The sequence below is a fragment of the Sinohyriopsis cumingii genome, chromosome 1 (genome assembly GCF_028554795.1).
Source record: "Sinohyriopsis cumingii isolate HCF-2022 chromosome 1, ASM2855479v2, whole genome shotgun sequence".
Taxonomy (NCBI): domain Eukaryota; kingdom Metazoa; phylum Mollusca; class Bivalvia; order Unionida; family Unionidae; genus Sinohyriopsis; species Sinohyriopsis cumingii.
Window position 1 is genome coordinate 166,597,996 of NC_142961.1, and position 19,507 is coordinate 166,617,502.

A 19,507-nucleotide genomic window follows, 5' to 3' on the forward strand; every position below is an offset into this window, starting at 1 on the left:
AAATCATTTCTTCTCTTAATCTCTTAACAGAGAATTTGTTTTAAAAAATTTTAACAATATTTTGTGAAAAATTATTAAGCAATTACTTTTAATGAACATTTTCAATCAAAATGTTTCTGTCTGTAGTACTAAGCTGAAGTTTAAACAGGGCCAAGTACAGAAAAAGTGACTGTTATTAGAAATATAAACTATGTTTAGTGCATTCATGGATGCTTGGATCATATCCAGATGGCTAAGCCAAATTTCAGAGGGCTGGTTTCCTGTGTACTTATTCTTTAATAATAACTAGAAATCTGCAACATTGTTGGCAAAGTTAGGCACTGCAAACTACAGAAAAATTATCTAAGCTAATTAATGTATGTAAGAAATTTCAAGCACAGTCTTAAAATACAACTATAGGCCCTAAAAACAAGGTACAAATACACATGTATAAAATAAGCAAATAAACAAAATCAATTAGTTTTATTAAATTTATGCCCCATTATGACCTTTAACAGACCTTAGAATCCAAAAGAGAAAGGATTAGAGAAGTTGTAATCTGACCATTTTTGCACTTATTGACCTTTATAAACCTTTGCAGCCATGGAGAGATTATCAATGCCTTTGAAATTCTATTAAAAATGTTATATAAAATAACTGAAATTTGGAATTAAGTTTAAAAAACAAAATTTGAAAGCAGGCTTTGTAATTGAAAATATTCAAAATAAATTATTCATTTAATCTGCACTCAAAAGAATGTGACCACCAACTGGACAACTGAAAAGAAACATACAGCATTGTAAGCAAGTTTGTCCCTTTTCCTTTGCTGAATAAAATAAGTGAAGTTTCAAATGATCTATACATAACATAGGCAACAGCAGCAGTAATTTTGATCCTACCCATCCTATATGTCTTCTGCACATTCAAAGAAAGTGACAATCAGCCTGGCTGAAGTCAGATAGCAAGGCACAACACGTTCACCATGGTCACATTTTATTTTTAAGTACTAAGTTGGGTATGTTTATGTCTTTAATATCCCACTGTACACAAAATCATCTTTAACAGTCCTCAGTATATGAACAAGCATAATAAAATTTAAAGATCTGTATGATGCTGTATTAAGTAATGTATATTTCCTTTCAAATATATTTATAAATGTACAATGGTTCCCGGGTGGCAAAGTGGTCTAAGGCGCTCGCCTTTACAGATCATTCACATCTCACTTCTGTCCACATGGTTTTAAGTCTCAGCACAATCAAAATGGATATGTGAGAAAGCCTGCTTGCAGCTATGGGTTGGTGGTCCTTCTTGGCATCTTCTGTCTCCATCAAATGTATTGGCCACTATGTATAGCCTATTATGTGCTGAAAAATGGAATTAAACCCCACCAAAACCACCAATATTAAATAGTACAACAACTACAACAACAACAAAAAAATGGGCAAAAGAGCTCCTGTTCACACATCTAAAGATCAACAAAATAAAAATCATGCTAAAGCACTGTACACCACTTCTTTCTGCATGCTATTTTTGTTTTCACTGAAATCACAAGGGATCACATCTGTGAATATACATGATAAGGAAGTTAGATAGAAAACAATGTTAGATCTACAAAATTAAATCAACAATTACTTTAATTATGATAAATGTCCAATTGAGTAGACCTCACCCCCCCCCAAAAAAAACAAAAAAAAAAAAACAAATTAGGGTTATTAAAGTCAATGCCTAAAGACAAAGGCCATTACATATATAGGTCACATATCACAACCTACTTTTCAAGAAGAGTTGGCACAATGAGTTCTGGTCTCATGGTTGACAGATGTTTGAGGGCAACTGCCGAATCCTGGCTGCCGTATTTACTGAACATGGAGGTGAACACAACAGGCTGGAAACTCTCCACAAAATGGGTCACATCCTTATCTGTTAGCTTGTGAGATTCTGGTATTGGCTGCTCCCAACTCTCTTTCTTGTACCGCTCTCTGGTGACATAAGATATATCAGATAGTTTGCTTAAATGTAATATGAAATTATGACACGGAAAGTATACATCTGCTGCAAAACAATTCTTTCCAAAGTTTTTTCAGTAATTTATTACTTTTTCTGTCCATCCCATCAATATCATATAATAAATATTCACATCTAATATGCCAGTAAATCTAGGTCCAGCGGTTTGTCTGGAATGATCAAAAGAACAAGCAACACACTAATTTGCCAGCACATTATGCAACTGCATATCTGGGTCTATGCTGTTTGCAGTTGGATCTGACTTGTGAGTGAGTACATTTAGTACCTCTTCAGAGGAATGTTTTAAATTGTAACAAATTAAAAAAATCACCTCTGATTATACATAAAGGCTTGACGTCCCCAGCTTAAATATGTACATAAAACTGAAAACAATAATACATGCAATGCACACAAGTATATATTGGTGGGATGGATAAAAAGTTCTTGCTTTGCTTCAAATGGTTGAGGAATGGAAAAATAACACAAGACATTTTAAAATTATTTGTGAAAAAAACAAATGTCAATTTACACTAATTATTTTAAATAAAGTACAACACAATGTTTTAGCATCATTAAATTTCAGCAAATTATTACTAGCAAAAAAAACATTTTTTATGTAATACAGCTTTTGTCTTCTTTGAGGAAAAAACAGTCAAAATCATCTTCTGGTTAAATAGGTATTTCTACAAGTTTTTAGACAGCATTTACATCATATATCATGAATATCACTCAAATTTAACATGCACAAATCTTTAATTACCTTGCTTAATTCAAATAACAAAAAATTTAGAAACTGTCATTAATAAACCAATAAGTTTCATTAAAATGATACGACTTACAGTAATTCAGTGATACTTACGTCTGAAGACATCTGAAGGCTGCTCCATTTAAACATAGATGGTACCCTGGGAAGGCAGTTTTTTTTGCTTGTTTCTTTTTTCTTTTTGTAAATATATGCCAGGGTACTCTAATTACTCAGAGTTCATATGAAAATGATACAAAATTTTTAACTGCATCTATAGGTGAGTACTCCACAGTGAAATTGCCTTCCCTGGGTCCTATGTATCTTTACTGAAAGAGCCCTTACAAACAAGCTGGGAAATATCAGTTTCACCAAATGTTGTTACTTCAGCAATTCAGTAATGCTCATCTGACTGACAATTTGGGAAAAACCAATAATGTCACTGACTTTCTTTAAAATGTTGTGACTTACAGTACTTGTGGAGATGTGTGATAAACAATTAACAACATGTTACCAATAAATCATACACTTTCATTAAAATGTTGTGACTTACATAAATTTGTAATGTTCATTTTAAAAGATGTCTGAAAACAAATATCTGGAAAATGTCATCAAAAATATCACTTAGTTTCACTTAAATGTTGTGACTTAATGTAATTCAATAATGCTTACTTGTGAAGACGTCTGACAAACAATTTGGGAAATGTCATCAATAAACCACTCAGTTTTACCTAAAAATAAGAAAAAGAATGGATACTAAATACTGTCTCATTAACAAAACTTGGTCTTTTAGTTATCTATTAATAAAATTGAAGAACAATTGCATGCAAGTGATTCAGTAATTGGTTATGTAATGTATTTTCTATGATGAACAAATGATAAAAGATATCCAGTTTGTTACAAAATAAAGTTGCAAACCTGGAAAATTAAAATCAAAGATTTATTTGAAAAGAAAAGAAATATTTAGGTAAATTGTGTCTCTCCAAGAATACTTACTCAATCATATTATATTAGGAATATCTACCTCCTACCTCGCAAATCCAGCAGTACTAAAAGACGAAAATTGTCATGTAAAGTCTATCTCATGCAAAGGGCAATAACTCTTGCCCATTACCTCCCCATGCCACCACTAGGTGTCATTATTTTTTTAGCTGCCAAATCAGAACACACAGGTCAGGTGATTTGGTGACTCCATGTTTGAGGAGGTAGAACACCACCACATAGTTGTCAGACATAATGAGGACCATTTTGCCTGAAAGCCAATCTTTCCAGAACTGAAAGGCATTTATGACAACCTTTACTTCTGAAAAGTTAATGCAGAGGAGAGACCACTCCCCTGGTTCCCATGTGCCATTGACACTGGTGAATCCAGCAACAGGTAGGCACCCCAACTATACATACTGGCATCAATACATACCATTATTTCCACTTGGGGTTTCTTGAATGGGATCCCCCATGATTAGCCAACATGGGATGCATCCCTAATGCAGGAGTGCTCATATCTCAGGTGTGATCATGACTGTTTGACTGTAGAGCATCTGCCTCAGATGCAGGAGGCTGCAGGTTCTGACCCAGCCGAGTCATACCAAAGACTTATAAAAATAGTAAGAACAGCTCCCTCGTTAGGCACTCAATATTTAGAGGTTTGCGTTAGGACTGGTCGGCCTGGTGTCAGGATAATGTGACTGGGTGGGAAATCATGCTACATGTCTGCAGCATGATGCCCCAGTGCAAGACATCACTATAAACTGTCACACTACAGACATCATAGCGATATGACTGAAAAATTGTTAAAAGCACATTAAAAATCCAAAACACACACACACTGTTTGATCGAGGGGACTTGAAAAGGGGGTACCCTTGTGCTAGAAATGTGTGGGTCAAGTCTGCTGCCACATTGAAAAATCTAATGAGTTGCAAGAACTCTCTCACTGAAATCCAAATCCCATTGGATATGGACTTGATGAGTTTGATGATCCTGGTTACATGAACATAAGGAAGCTGTACCAGATTCAGGCTGACAAACTCCATATGCAGATGGACAAAATGCTGGGATGGATGAAAGTCGGACTTTCCTAGTCCACTAGAAAGCCTATATGATTTATAAGTGAGAAATCATTTCTGCCTTGGAGTAGAATAGAACTTACCATATGTTTCTGGAGGATGTTGTTCAAGTATGCTGCCATTGTTGTATATGAAGTTGATTGAAAATGAGTGAGGATGCAATCATAATCTTGATAAAAACCCAAGAGCTAATGTTGAGGCCAGTGGGTAGGACTTTGAACTGATAAACAGTGTTACGGTAAGCAAAACAGAGAAATTTCCATGACATGGGGTAGATAGGGATGTGAAAATTTGCAAGTCAGATTGAGACTGACAGCATACTCGTTCCATGAGATGGAGAGAAGGCTTGATCTGACTCCATCTTGAATTTTGGTGGTGTAATAAATTGGCTGGGGCAACTCAGGTCAATGATAAGAAACAGCCTTGAAAAAAAAGCCAGATATTGTGGTTATTGCACAATTTCTACTGCCTGTTTTTGATGAGTGACCCGTTCTCCTGTTGTAGACGGGTATCCTTCTCCCAATCTGATGGTACGACTGTGAAGAGAGGCAAGGAGGAAAGGAGACGGAGTAGGATAAATGAACTCCAAAGCCCCTCTGAAATTAATTGGATCACCAATCGGATTGAGGGAATAGGGAGATCCACCGAGCCTGAAACTGGAGCAGGCAAGCAGCCACAAGTAGACTGTCTGTGGCAGTGGGGAGGATAGGTCAATGTCTAGGGTTAGGAGGACAGAAGGCAGAAAAATGTGATATTTTGCCGCCTCTCTATCGTTACCTCCTAGTTTTGTTAACTGTAGTCTCTTGGCATTGGGCTGGGATTTATATTGCACACATGACTAAAAAGATCCCTTGACCCCCTGTCTGCTTATCATCTCTCTGCAGAGGTGGGAACCGATTGTTTTGAAACACCTGTGTGGGTTGAGTGTAGAGTTAGAGGGGAATTACATAAGCTGCCTGCCTCTGAACTTCTTAAATTTTTCATCAAAACAGTAATAGTGACCCAACCAGGATCATTCTTAAAACCAGGGTATGATCAGGCTTAAGTAACGTGGACTGCAGACATACATCATGTCAGGCTGAACAGTCAACACATTAGCCTTTAAATCTAATATTTAATACATAGTGATTATGTTCCGGAATAGCTTGACATGGCATGGAACACATTTTTGTCTACTTTAAAAACAGTGGTGTGGACATGTGAACTTCTGTTAATTTCTTTTCTCTTTTGTCAAGGGAGATCAGTACTGAAGACGTCAGAGAGAGTACGGTACCAGCAAGCTGAGAACATTGCTGCTACTTGGCTTCCTGAAAACAAATCCTTAGGATTCCCGAGGTCAGCAATTTTACCCAACTGGCAGTAAATGATCTCCATAATTTTAGCTGATTGAGGAAGCAGCCAAAAGGACAGCATCTCTTCCTCCTGATTAAAATCTACGAATGATTTAACTTTATAGTCTTGGGGAGTGGAAGGAGGTAGAGGGCATTCTGAAGTTGCCAACACCGTATAAATGTCAATGACTGTGGTCTTGAGGCTAACTTCAGCCTGTTTTATGGTTAGGTCCGAGTACAGCTGATATATAGGAGCTTCGTCACACTCATTGTGCGTCAAGTCCTGATCTGATTATGCTTGCAGCCCTGGATGAGCCATATCAGGTGGTATCGATGACCCAATTCCATCCTCATTGAAAATGTCATTAACTTTCCTATGTCGATAAGCAGTGAAGATATGGAGGTATGGTATTGCCAGAAAGGCCAGCTGGTTTGCCTGGTGTATGGTCAGCCTGGATGATGGCTGTATGGAAGACGGTCCAGCTATCACCAGTACCAGCCGCACCAAAGGCCTGGCTGGATGGACAGACTTCTCATTGAAATCTCTGTCTTAGTAAGGGTATGTCACCAACAGTACAGCTAAATGGATGGATCTGTCACTAAGATCACAGTAAATCTAAGCTGGCCACTCAAATTTGGAAAACAATTTAAAATAATGTATACAATATGTAGAAGAATGATTATCCAACACAATAAATCAAAATTTAAAGTCAGATGGCCCAATTTTAACACTAAGCTAGCTTGGATTGTAGGAGGTATAATGTATTTGTTATCAGTACACCAGTGAAACTTTAAAACTAGTGACAACTGGAGGTGGCATGGGGAGGTAATGGTCAAGAATTATTGCCCTTTGTCTATATGAGCTGGACATGAAAAGATTTTTGTCTTTTAGTAGGGATGGATTTGTGAGGGAGCATGCTAATATAATGAGGGAAATTTATAAAACACAAGCATATAGCCAGAGGAAGTTGAAGTCTAAAATTCCACAGATCTTTGTATGGTATACCAAACATATTCTGTGACTACTTAGGAAATTCTAGTGCCAACTATGTACATGCAAAAGCAATGCTTTAAAAATCAAACCGAAAAAGTATACTTACTGTCCACTTGCCAATGTTGGAAGGATGGTAAAAAGTTTGTAAGGTGTTGAACAATTTGTCCACATACAATTGACCACTTGATCCTCCTCCCTATAATAAAAGTTTAAAAAATTGATGATAGTGTCAGCCAGGCTTGAGAAAAAAAAGACTGTATGGCCCCATTCACTTGAAAAAGTGAACCAACAGTGTGATCATAAATGGACCAAAGTCACAATAAAATTATATATCATTTACATAGTCTATTTTACATGTTATTTGGATGAAAAAAACATATAAATAACATTCTTAAGATTCTCTTCTTTGATGCCTCAGATCATCCTCTCAAACCCCAGGAAAAGGAGCAGTCTATAATTTTATTTTTATGCCACTCCAACATATCATCAGCCTTTGCAAAGTTTCTGCTGTCAAGTGATTTCTTGAAAATGTAATATTTCTCTTTTTTGGTTCCACCATTGTGGAATCTAAGTTGCCAGAAATTTTTATTTCAGCTTAACTTTTGTCTCAACTTTCATGGGTTTTACTGGCTACAATCATTTCATTCCTTTCCTGATCTGAGCATGATATTCAACTCTTGGCAAGAATTTGTTGCCTTTACAAATGATAAAATTGTGCTATGTGATCAAGGTCATATCATGTGACTGGAAGCATGTGCATATATAAATTGCATAGACTACATATTTTTCTTTCCATAAAAAATGTTAACAAAACTGGGGTGGAAATTATCACAATATGTTACTTGAAGGTTTCATTTTTAATCAATACTAACCTCTCAGCCAACAAATTTCACTGGATATACAAGTACACAATTATTTCCAAATGATCAAAAATGTTTTTATGTGGAATTAGGAGAAAAGGGAAAAATATATTGTTTCTGTTAAACTACCAGCGCAATCAAAACAGATCATTTTAATGATTTTTTTAATTTTATAAAAACTACCATGAAACAACATTGCTTGGTACATCTTTATCAGCTTGAAGGAAAAATAACGTATCTTGTTAAAAAATAAATGTGCACCACTTTTGGTACATTAAATATCTTTCTCAGAGCAACTTGGTTTCTATTTTGTACAAATCCCATTAAGGTATAGCCTGACTGAAACAATGATACATGTAAATGAATATGTTAAATACTACACATGCTAATTTTTACTGGATGAATTGTGCTAATATTCACCCAGATATTTCAAAACCCCATTCAAATAAGGATTTATTTTAAAACTGCAGTAAGATTTTCTCTGAGGAATAGTAGAGAAGTGGCTCTGACTCAGTGGTTAGTGCACTGGACTCAAAACTGCAAAGGTGCAGGTTTGAATGCTACCATCGGATCAGCCCAGGTAGGCTACCATGTGTCCCTGGCATGGTATTTGCGTCAAATTGCTTCTACACTAATTAGTCTTCGTGTGTTGATATGCTGTAATCACCAAACTAAGCAACATAACACTAACTGGCATCAATCTACTCTATTACACAGCAGTAAAAGTATATAACAATATGAAACATGGCCAAACTAATAATTTTAAGCAAAGTAAAGTTTACAGGCACAATGAAGAAATACTGATGAAGAGAAAAGAGATATACAAGTATCATATCTTGCTTTTTGTTGACTATAATGTGGAGGTACTTTGTGCAATTAAGTAATGGAAATTAATATCTGTTTTACTAACATCTCATGTACTATTTTTTTTAAAAAACATTTTACCATTCTCAAAATATATGGTTAATAACCAGTCAAGACTAATAGAATTATATTACTTGATAACAAAACAAAAAATATCTACCAGACATTTTTACCTCTTGAAGAGGTTTTCAATTAATGTCATCAATATCTAACAAATTAATAATGAATTACGTTTGTTGACAGAATTTTTTGATGTCACACATAAGTATGAATTCAGTGTTTACGAGTCCATTTTTATCATTGATTCTGGATCTATAGAAGTCTATTATACAGAGGTGTATTCTTACATGGATAGGCCATACAAAAGTCTATTATACAGAGGTGTATTCTTACATGGATAGGCCATACAAAAGTCTATTATACAGAGGTGTATTCTTACAGGGATAGGCCATACAAAAGTCTATTATACTGAGGTGTATTCTTACAGGGATAGGCCATACAAAAGTCTATTATACTGAGGTGTATTCTTACAGGGATAGGCCATACAAAAGTCTATTATACTGAGGTGTATTCTTATATGGATAGGCCATACAAAAGTCTATTATACAGAGGTGTATTCTTACAGGGATAGGCCAGTGCCAGGACCATAGTCACCTGTCCATCTATCTGCCTATCCATAACACATTATACAAAATTTGTATTTAGGTAATTACAGTCATTGTGATGTTGCATCCATGATCAATAAATACCTTTCTAGTTCAGATAAGTAATCTTGTAACATAACAACTATGCATCTCTTACTAAGCTAACACATATGGCCAAGTACTCAGAAAGACCTTGCACCCTTGGGCACACATATGGCCAGGTACTAAGAAAGACTTTGCACCCTTGGGCACACATTTGGCCAAGTACTCAGAAAGACTTTGCACCCTTGGGAACACATTTGGCCAAGTACTCAGGAAGACTTTGCACCCTTGGGCACACATCTGGCCAAGTACTCAGAAAGACTTTGCACCCTTGGGCTCACAGTCATTCCTTCTTCTACACAGAAAGTCTTTACCTAGCAAACCAGGTTCAAGTTCCACTAAATTTCTCCAAAACTGTTCTTGAATTGAGATAATGCATCATCTTCCTTATACCATTTCAGTTAGGACTGGAATTTTTTATAGTACATATAATACAAGTGATGAAAAATATCTCTTTAGTTTTAAAAACATACATATTGGAGTTTTTTAATCTTGAAAAAATACTTGAGGAATTCCTCAAATTTAAGGAAATCCTCACTTTTCCCTTAGAGAAAAAAACAAGACTATTCCAGGCAGGATATTATGGACTGTATGTTAATCTTTATTGCCTGCTAAATGTTCAGCAAAAAACTTGAAATTGCAAATTAAGCAATAACATATTGAAAATTTACAAAGAAAATTTGAAATGTTTCATGAATCCAGGGCCAGATATGACTCCTACATTCTGCCTTCACTTTTGTTTTCAAGAAGTTCACAAAGGTGATGACTGTTAATGTTAGGAACTACTGTATTCAAGCATGTCTTGTCCATCAAAAGTTAAATGGGTCATTTATCACCAGAGACACACATACCAGAAGAGCTACAATCCATTGTACAGAATGGGTCATGTCATAGTTGCTGCCTGACCGTCCAACTAGTGCATCCTGCTGACCCACAGGAAGGTTAAAGCTTCGGAGAAATCTGTTGAAAATCTGTTAATAAACAAAAACCATAAATTATAGCATTTAAGAACTTTAAAGTTACAGGACAGACATGGAAAGTAAAGTTCAAGGCCCTTATCTCAAAAGGCATTTGGGTAAAAGTAAAGAAAAGGGGTGTTTAAAAACCTGACTCTAACAATCAACGATTATATGGATCAACTCTACTTTTACTAGTCCCCAGCAACCATTGAAAACACTATCATACTGAAAATAAATTCAGATTAAAATGATCCTATGCCATTTACAAATTAATGCCTTTCATTATAACAGAATCTTTTGTTCATTTTAAGATATAAAATCAAAATGTTTAACTGACACAGTATATTCCAACCCACCCAGCCTGCCTACATACTATGACTGGATATAAAATATATAAAACAATATTTAAGAAAAAAACCCATTCTTTTCTATGAAATCAAAGTCCAAAAACAATAAATGTTCTTTTACATTGTTGTTTTGATCACTTCTTCAAGGCTCTAAGATATTATTATCCACCCCAAGAAGCAAGATTTACTATATGAAAGTCACAGGCTTCTTGTAACCTGCATCAATAATTACACCGATTAACCACTAACAACTAACGTCTCACATGAAAAGCACGCAGCATGCACTTGTCTAATTCACATATTCACATCTACAATATACCGTTAACCTATGGCAACCTATCACAATATACAATATACTGTGCTTCTTATGGATATTTTACCACTCAACGTATTTTTTCCTACTTTAAAGTGCACTTGTCAGAAAGTCCTTCCATGTAGTCAAAGTCAAGTGCACTTTAAAGCAGGAGTAAATATGCCTGACATATATATATCTATACATATCAGGCATATTTATTCCTGCTTTAAAGTGCACTTGCCAGAACGGGCCTTCTGTCTAGACAATATGTATGCTTGTCTAGCATGGATGACTTAGTGTGACAATAAACAAAAATACTTAACCCATGGTAGTTTTTATCTATATATGTAGGAGTTGTTTTTCACCTCAGCACACAAATGGCCATGTAGTACCAAGTAAAGGAAAAGTTTACAATATTTAAAAATGAACTGCACAAAAGTTATTGATTTTATTATATAAATACACTGTCATTAGCGACCACCTGCAGAAAGCAACCAGCGACCACTATTTTTGATAAACATCACTACCTTTGTGTAATCATTTGTAAACATGACTGCTAATGAGGGTTTGTTCTAAACAACAACACAATCTTTAGTCTGGCTACTGGTCAGACAATAAACCAGACTAAAATACATGACACAAACCACCATTCTAGTGCCAAAGTCATGTAAATCCACATTAAGATTAACCTTTCCTTCTCTAAAGAAGTAGTCATGAACTTAAAGTCATTTGAAAGGTTTGTATTGTTTCTTTATCATCTGGGAAAAACCATACTAAGCTGTTAATGTAACAATAAGGAATCTTCTTAAATGGCAGTCAAGTAGGGTTTTTCTTTGGAGTCAATATATAATGCCTGGGATGAAGAGATTTTTGCCTTTACCTTAAATAAATGATTACTGTCCTCCAGATTTGATTGTCATTGTAAAACGCTCATATTTTGCTTGTTGCTTTTTTGATGTTACAGTTAATAAAACCCCAAACACCATGCTTCTATCAGTTCACCATAGAGAAGATGGTTAAATTTTTTGTTTATTTAGTTAATCTCTTTATATCACCAGTGAATGCTTTTGTGAATGAAAAGGTTTTAGCAATCATAATATTTTAGCAACTTCAGGGTGCAAAAATATATATATATATATATATATATATATATATATATATATATATATATATCCAACTTTTGTCTCTAAATAAATACATTTATTTTGTTTCTGGATGGATTAATTCCATTCATTAGTACACATAAAAAAAATTTTTAACCCAAAACTGCTACAGTGTAATTCATACACAATATAAATAAAAAGTTGATTTTGTAATTCAGATTTTAATACATGCACATGTGATCTTCAAATATAAATGTGAATGTCTTAAGATAAATGTACATCTTGATTGATATATAAAATTATTCTGGGATGAAATTAATGGAATATTTTAACAAAAACTATGGATAAAGAATAAAACAATTAACTCATTTGTATTTTTCCTTCTTAAGCCCTATCATATTTCCACCATGAAAACTGGTCATCTTGCACAAACCTGTTTTGAGAGACCACCTGTCTTGAAAGACTGCATTTTGCTTGCAGAATGGGTGGTTTCTAATGGCAGGTTTTACTGGACTGAATTCTAAGAACAATGAGGGGTTCAACAAATATATTTATCACAAGTCATTAACTAGCATACAAACTTTAGTAAATATATTTTTGCACCCTGAAGTTGCTAAAATATTATGCTAGCTAAAACTTTTTCATTCACAGCAGCATGCAAAGGGATACAATTTTGTGATTTACAGTAACATACAAAGGGAAGTAATTTTATGGTTTTACAATGTCCCCAAGATTTTATATAATCCAAACGTTTTTTAACTGGAACTCATGTTTATCTAAATATGTCCTGTCAATGAGGTTTAAGTGCAGTCATAATGCAATATTATTATACTGATTTCCTAGACATATTTAAAAAGTTAATATTTATGAATACACAACCTTTCTGCACAACTGCTAATTGCTGTTCTTCAATTAAGGGCCTCAAAGGATCTAAAATCAACTACTGGTTTGAATTAAAACAGAAACCTAAAATGTTAACACTAACTGGCCATGTAAAAGTTTTCAAACTACTCATATAAACCTGGGTCATGTACCACTTCATATATGTAAATATAACTGTACATAGAATTACCTTTGATAAATATGGACTCCAGTCAATGTATCCTATGTTGTCATTTGCAAGACGTGAGAATAAATTCACAAAACTCTGCAAAGGGGAAAAAGAGAATAATTATAATTTCAACATAACATTGAACTTTAAGCAATGAAATTAATATTATACTTTCAAGTCATATTTAAGGTCACTTAACTTACTGTTGCCATACAACCCCAAGAATATGATTTAATTTTAACATGATTTCATTGTTTACAAAAAATATATGCATTTATTAAAAAAATAAATTGTACTCTAACATATTACTTTAAAATGAGCAGAAATTCAATAAATTTAAAATTTACTACAAACAGGTTATACTGGGTAATTATATTCAGCTACTGAATTACCACCCTTCAAAATATCTGAAGTTGTCAATTCTCCAAACTTTCCAAATGATCAACATTCAAAATTTCACCTGAAATTTCCCTATTCCCATCAAAGATTTTTCAGAAAAATATGCAGTGAATATAAACCACTTAACAGAAAATGAACCTTTATGTATATTCTGTATAGCTTCATTGGTATTCCCATCATGCACAAAGACTGTACCTGGACAGTGCAGTCAAGGATCGTCCTGGGCTTCGCCAACATCGCAAATTGCAATTCTTTTTTCCTTATTGGCGATAAAATATATCATCTGTTGATTATTTTGGCGACAGCCTTTTTGGCTGTTTCATTCGTACATACAATCATGGATTTGGAGTGGAGAAATTCAAAGGGACCATGAAAGGAAACCAAAAACTTGGATACACAATGCACTGCAATCTGTTATATAAACAAATCCTATGTTTGTATTGACAAAACCATCTTTACAGAGCATTGTTACATCATAATCCACTTATGTTGACATCTGGCCTGAGTACTGTATGCTGTGATACACTCAATCATGCTACCGGACTATACCCACAATCAACCGACCGCTGAAGAAGCGAACAGAAACAGCTACAATTAACTGAACGATGGATATCCTCCTGTTGTTTTTTTTTACAAATATACCAATAAAATAGTTTTGCTGAAACTTCACAGAAAACTGACCACCTTTGAATTACCGATTGCTGTGCTGTGGAACAAATTTCAATCAGAATTATATACTGTCAACAGTGCAATATTATCATGCGTAAACGTAGGTTAGATGTTGCATATTTATCATCTCATCCAAAGAGTAAGTTAACAAAATTAACAGCATTTGGATTTAGTGACAACACAGTCACTGAACCTGATGTTATACCTGGCAGTCCAACATCATCTACATGTAGTGATGGTAGTAATGCTTCAAGAGCAATACCACATCATGATGAATGGGTCAAAAGTTCCCGAAAATTTCTCAACAGCTGGAAGCTTGGGTGTCTGTGGCTGAGATATTATACAAAGTTAAAGCAGATGTTCTGTGATATATGTATCAAGGCACAAGTTGTCAATTCATTTACAACTTTCTGTGATATTCTGAAGAAGGAGTGTGTCACCAAACATGTATCTTGGCAGGGTAAGTAATGTATGTCAATTTACCACATTGATCTTTTAGTTTTGCTGTCAATCTGATGTTACGACTGCAGGGACTTAAACTACACAATAAGAAATAGCAAAACAAACAAGTTTTGCATAATTGAAAATAATTTATTTCTCAAAATACAGGAGTGAAAGAATTAAATTAACTTACAGCTTGATGAATGAATTCCTATTTCCTAAAAGTCCTATCAATTCCAATAGTTCCACAAAATTCGAATACGTTCCAATGAAAAATGCCCTGGCTGTGTTGACATGTCAAATGTACAAAAAAGAATTAAGTAATTTCCAAAGAATTAAAAAAATAGTCATTGGATAAGTTAAGTTAATACCGTAAAGTTATTCAAATGTTATGCAAGAAATAAATATTTTCAAAAGCCAAGCCAGAAGATTGAATCTGAAAAGACACAGATTGGGACCTACCATCGGGAAGATTGTTTGCAGCATATTTAAGCATCATTTTCACTAAATATTCTCAAATTTTCTGGATCCAATATACATGAAATTCTCAAAAAGGGCATGCCGTTTCTCCCGGTGGAGTGCGATATTTGCCCCCCCCCAACCCCGTGCCCCTATTTCATATTCTATACAACAGCTGAAGGTTAGACTTAAGCCTCTTCAACATACTTCAAAGAAACCACCTGTTTTACAGAGAGCAAAATGCCCTTTTTTTTAATAACTAACAATGCCTAAAATGGGTGTGAATTTACGTAAACAGTTCAAATGTTGTCTCAAGCTATCATACATGTGATAACTATTTCCCCCAGTTTATATCCCACCTTATCTCCTTATTGTTAACTCGTATATGCATAAAACACAATGCGTTGACTCAATAAAAAAATTGTTCCCAATTGGTTTTTTTTTGGGGGGGGGAGGGGCAAATATGCTCTGTGATATGTTTCTTTGCTCCTTCTTTTAATTTAATGATGATAATTAATGCTTATATAGATGGTACATTAATGCCAGGTGTTGACTCATGTAAGTTTCAATGGTGGGAATGGAGACCCTAGTTTGCTTGTTGAGAAAAATTCTACAGCATTCAGTGATCATTCTTGGCATTTAGGAAGCAATTCACTATAAGCAAAGCATGTAAAGCACAGCAAAAGTAAATTTCTGAACTCCTGGTTGAAGGTAATGTACTTTGTAAAGCTAGCTATAAAAATGGGGGTGGGGGTGGCATTTAATTACTGAACAAATGAAATCGATGGTTGCAAAATACATCACTTATCTTACATTGCAAAGTACGATCACAGGGTTTTAGTATTAAAATGTCATTAACTAAAGTTCCATACAAAACTATTATTTGGAAAATAATATACATAATATAGATTTGCTTAATACCTAATGTTTCGTTTAAAAAAATGAGAGAGAGAGACTAGATGTCAAGAAAGTAGATATTTTACATTTGATAATGCATTTATTTCAGGTGACAACAATCATACCTATGCACTAACGATGATGCAGGATGCAAAGACATTTGAAGTAGTGCAAAACAGTCATATAATGATTTACTTTGTAATATTATGGCTGTACTGCTTGTCATCAATAAGTAATAACTAGCCCATCTTTTTTCAATATGTATTGCATATTGTATTAATAGACTTGGAAAAATATTCACTACTCGTTCTGGCAATTTTTTTGAAAATTGACGGCAAAATATTGAGGTAGGCAATTTTTGGGGCGACAACTTTTTAAAAGTCAGGACCATCCCAGGTAGTGGTCAAATGCCTGCTTTGTGCATCAAACAGTCCTGGGTTCAACTCAAGCAGTTGTTCATCCAAAGTTTATAGTTTCCTCCTAGTCTTTTGGTTTCCTCATCCTCAGTGACCATACTAGATAACAAATAACAAGGCTACATTTACAATAGTTTGCCAAGTAAGTGCAAAGAGTCCAACAATCACAATTACTTTCAGAAATTCTGAAAAATATTTGATTTGTCAGACTTACGGTTTCCCAAGAAGGACTGTTCTGGAAGGAGTCCCACAGATCCATCATTTCTTGGAACCACAATCTGTGGAAGAAAATAATCAACTGAAGCAATACAAAAGCATCACAACAAAATTCTTAAGTCATTTTCACTGAGCATTCTATTAAACAAAAGTATACTATACGCAGTATCATGCCACCTAACCCTGTTGGCATAACTATATGAGAATATTTCAACCATTTAAGCTATTCCTAACACGATAACGAACTTCTCTGAGTCATCTCCTTCAAATTACAGATTAACTTAAATCTGTTTATTTTTTAAAAATGTATTTTTTGTGAATCAAATTCTGACATCCATATGATTTCATAATGAAGCAGACTCAGTGAAGAGAGAAATTTTCATCAAGTGCATTATGAGTACAAGCAGCACAGGGGCAAGAAACTATTGTGAGTGTGTCTGTGTGTGTGTGAGGGTGATTTGGGATTTTTAAAGTAGCTTTAACAATTTTTCAGTCATATTGCTACGATGTCTGCAGTGTGGCAGTTTACAGTGATGTCTAGCACTGGGGCATCATGCTGCAGACATGCAGGATGATGTCCCACCCAGTCACATTATCCTGACACCAGGCCAACCAGTCCTAATACTAACCTCTTAATGCTAAGCACCAAGTGAGGCAGCTGTTTGTACCATTTTTGTAAGTCTTTGGTATGACTCGGCCAGGGATCGAACCCATGACCTTCCACATCCGAGGCAGATGATCTAACCACTAGGACACTGGAGCGGTTAAAACTATTGTGAAACCACAACAGATACGGTTGATGCAACTGAGGCAGCATAATTATCTATGCAAATATCTGTCCCTGCATTTATTCAAATCATTTAATTAATACTACAACTTTATACAAAATACACATTCATATACACAAATATGTACTTTTTGAGGGTAAAACTAATTTTAATTTCCTGCAATTATTGTGTTGCTATATCTTTCCCTGGCACTGGTACCAAATCCAAGGTAATTATTTCCTCCTCCAACTTGTAACTGGAGGTCTAGAATGAAGAGAAAAAAACATAATCCTGTCTAGTACCTTACTCAACTTCTGTCATTAGGAATAAAGTCCTTCTTTGACCTGGCTCAAGAATGAAAGAACAACAGAATGGGGAATGACAAAGAAATTATGATTACGTGAAAGAAGCTTGACTCATTTGATATGAGCCATGTGAAGGTGGTGAATTTGTGGATATTTGTGTAAAAGGAATCATCTGTGCTGCAGCAGCAGATCCCTCCTCAACATTAATTCCCTGGTCTCACTGACCATCAGATAAAGGAGATCAATGGATTGCATCATTAAGGAGCTATCAGGATGGACCTTGATCTGGAGGTCCCAATTCTGTGAAGAACCTGAGGGATTATTCTGAAAAGTGGGAAGGTTAAGCACACAGTCCATCCCACCCCAGACTGAAGGTATCCACCGAACATGCCCTCTCATTTGGCAATCATTTGGCAATGATGAAGCATATATAAAGAGCTTGTCAACCTTACTGCTAAGAGGTCTACCATTAGCTATCCCCACAGACAAAAAGTGTCTCTGCGACTGATTGGTGCAAAAGAAGGTTGTAAACCTCCAAGAAGAAACAAGGGACATGCCCCATGGACATCTCAGGTACATTACAACCAATGCTGAGAGAGAGGGAGCTTAGCAGGAGTGAAATGACTACCACCACCTTACGGAATATGTAGGGGTCTGTAGCCTTCCTCTTTCCTCCTCGGACCCCTTTGGCCACCTTGTTGTGAGAAATACAGACTGAAACGAGTTTTAAACTTGTTCTGATGTTTGTGAGAAAGACTGAAACAAGTTTCAAACTGGGTCTGATGGTTCTGCAGGGGTCCCTATTTAAGAGGTTTAATGTGGGGGACATTCAAAACCTTAAGCTGGTTAGCTGGCCCCTATACTATGGATATGGACTGGTGTTGCTGATCCCTAAAGTCTTTTGAGGCCACTGTAGGGATCAGCCCTCCAATTAACTTCTCTGCATCATGTGGAGTGGCTCTCAAAATGCTTTTGCTGTTCTTTGGCAAAACTTTTGATTCTCCATCGCAGCACCCCTATGGGTCTGGAGATGTTCTGCAAAGATTACCATGTACACTAAAAGAGTCTTACTAGCTGTTGAAGGGAATAATCACCTTGGACTGGAACAAGTGCCAGGAAAAGATATAGCAGTGCAATAATAGCAGGGAAAGTCTTCCAGCTATTAAAATTCATTATGTCAATGAGGAAAAATCAAGTTTATAGATGACCAAATTGCTGCCTGCACAAAAGCTTAATTTTTTGAGCAAATGAATCTGTGAGGGCCTGTGTATATAATTTAAAAGAAAAATACAAGAAATTCCTGCAAGTAGACTCACTTGAAGCCTTTGTCATGATGCTCTGGGGGTAAATTAGTGGGAAGAAAATGATCCATGTATCCCAAAGCTTTGACAATTGTTGTATCATATGGACAAAGAAGGGGTCGCCATTCATCTAGCATTTCCTGTGTAGATTCTACTGGAAAGTACCTGTAATGAAAATATCAATAGTGGATTTTCAAAGTATTAGAGAATACAGTGCTACAGTCATGGTCTATATATCATGCTAATTTATGATGGTTTTGCTCATCCACCTAACTCTGTAGGAAGTATTTCACTCTTC

The 19,507-nt window shown here is 35.3% G+C and overlaps 1 protein-coding gene across 1 annotated transcript in view; it reads right to left on the reverse strand.

The window, feature by feature from the left end:
• LOC149808324 (proteasome activator complex subunit 4B-like) overlaps nucleotides 1-19,507 on the reverse strand; it is a 155,972-nt gene that overhangs the window by 122,379 nt on the left and 14,086 nt on the right. Inside the window, exons 5-11 of the mRNA XM_089975872.1 lie at nucleotides 19,225-19,374; nucleotides 16,835-16,898; nucleotides 13,361-13,435; nucleotides 10,436-10,555; nucleotides 7,221-7,310; nucleotides 3,398-3,456; nucleotides 1,752-1,958 (exon numbers count right to left, since the gene is read on the reverse strand). Coding sequence (XP_089831998.1) covers nucleotides 1,752-1,958; nucleotides 3,398-3,456; nucleotides 7,221-7,310; nucleotides 10,436-10,555; nucleotides 13,361-13,435; nucleotides 16,835-16,898; nucleotides 19,225-19,374 — 765 coding nt within the window. The remainder of the gene's footprint in view (nucleotides 1-1,751; nucleotides 1,959-3,397; nucleotides 3,457-7,220; nucleotides 7,311-10,435; nucleotides 10,556-13,360; nucleotides 13,436-16,834; nucleotides 16,899-19,224; nucleotides 19,375-19,507) is intronic.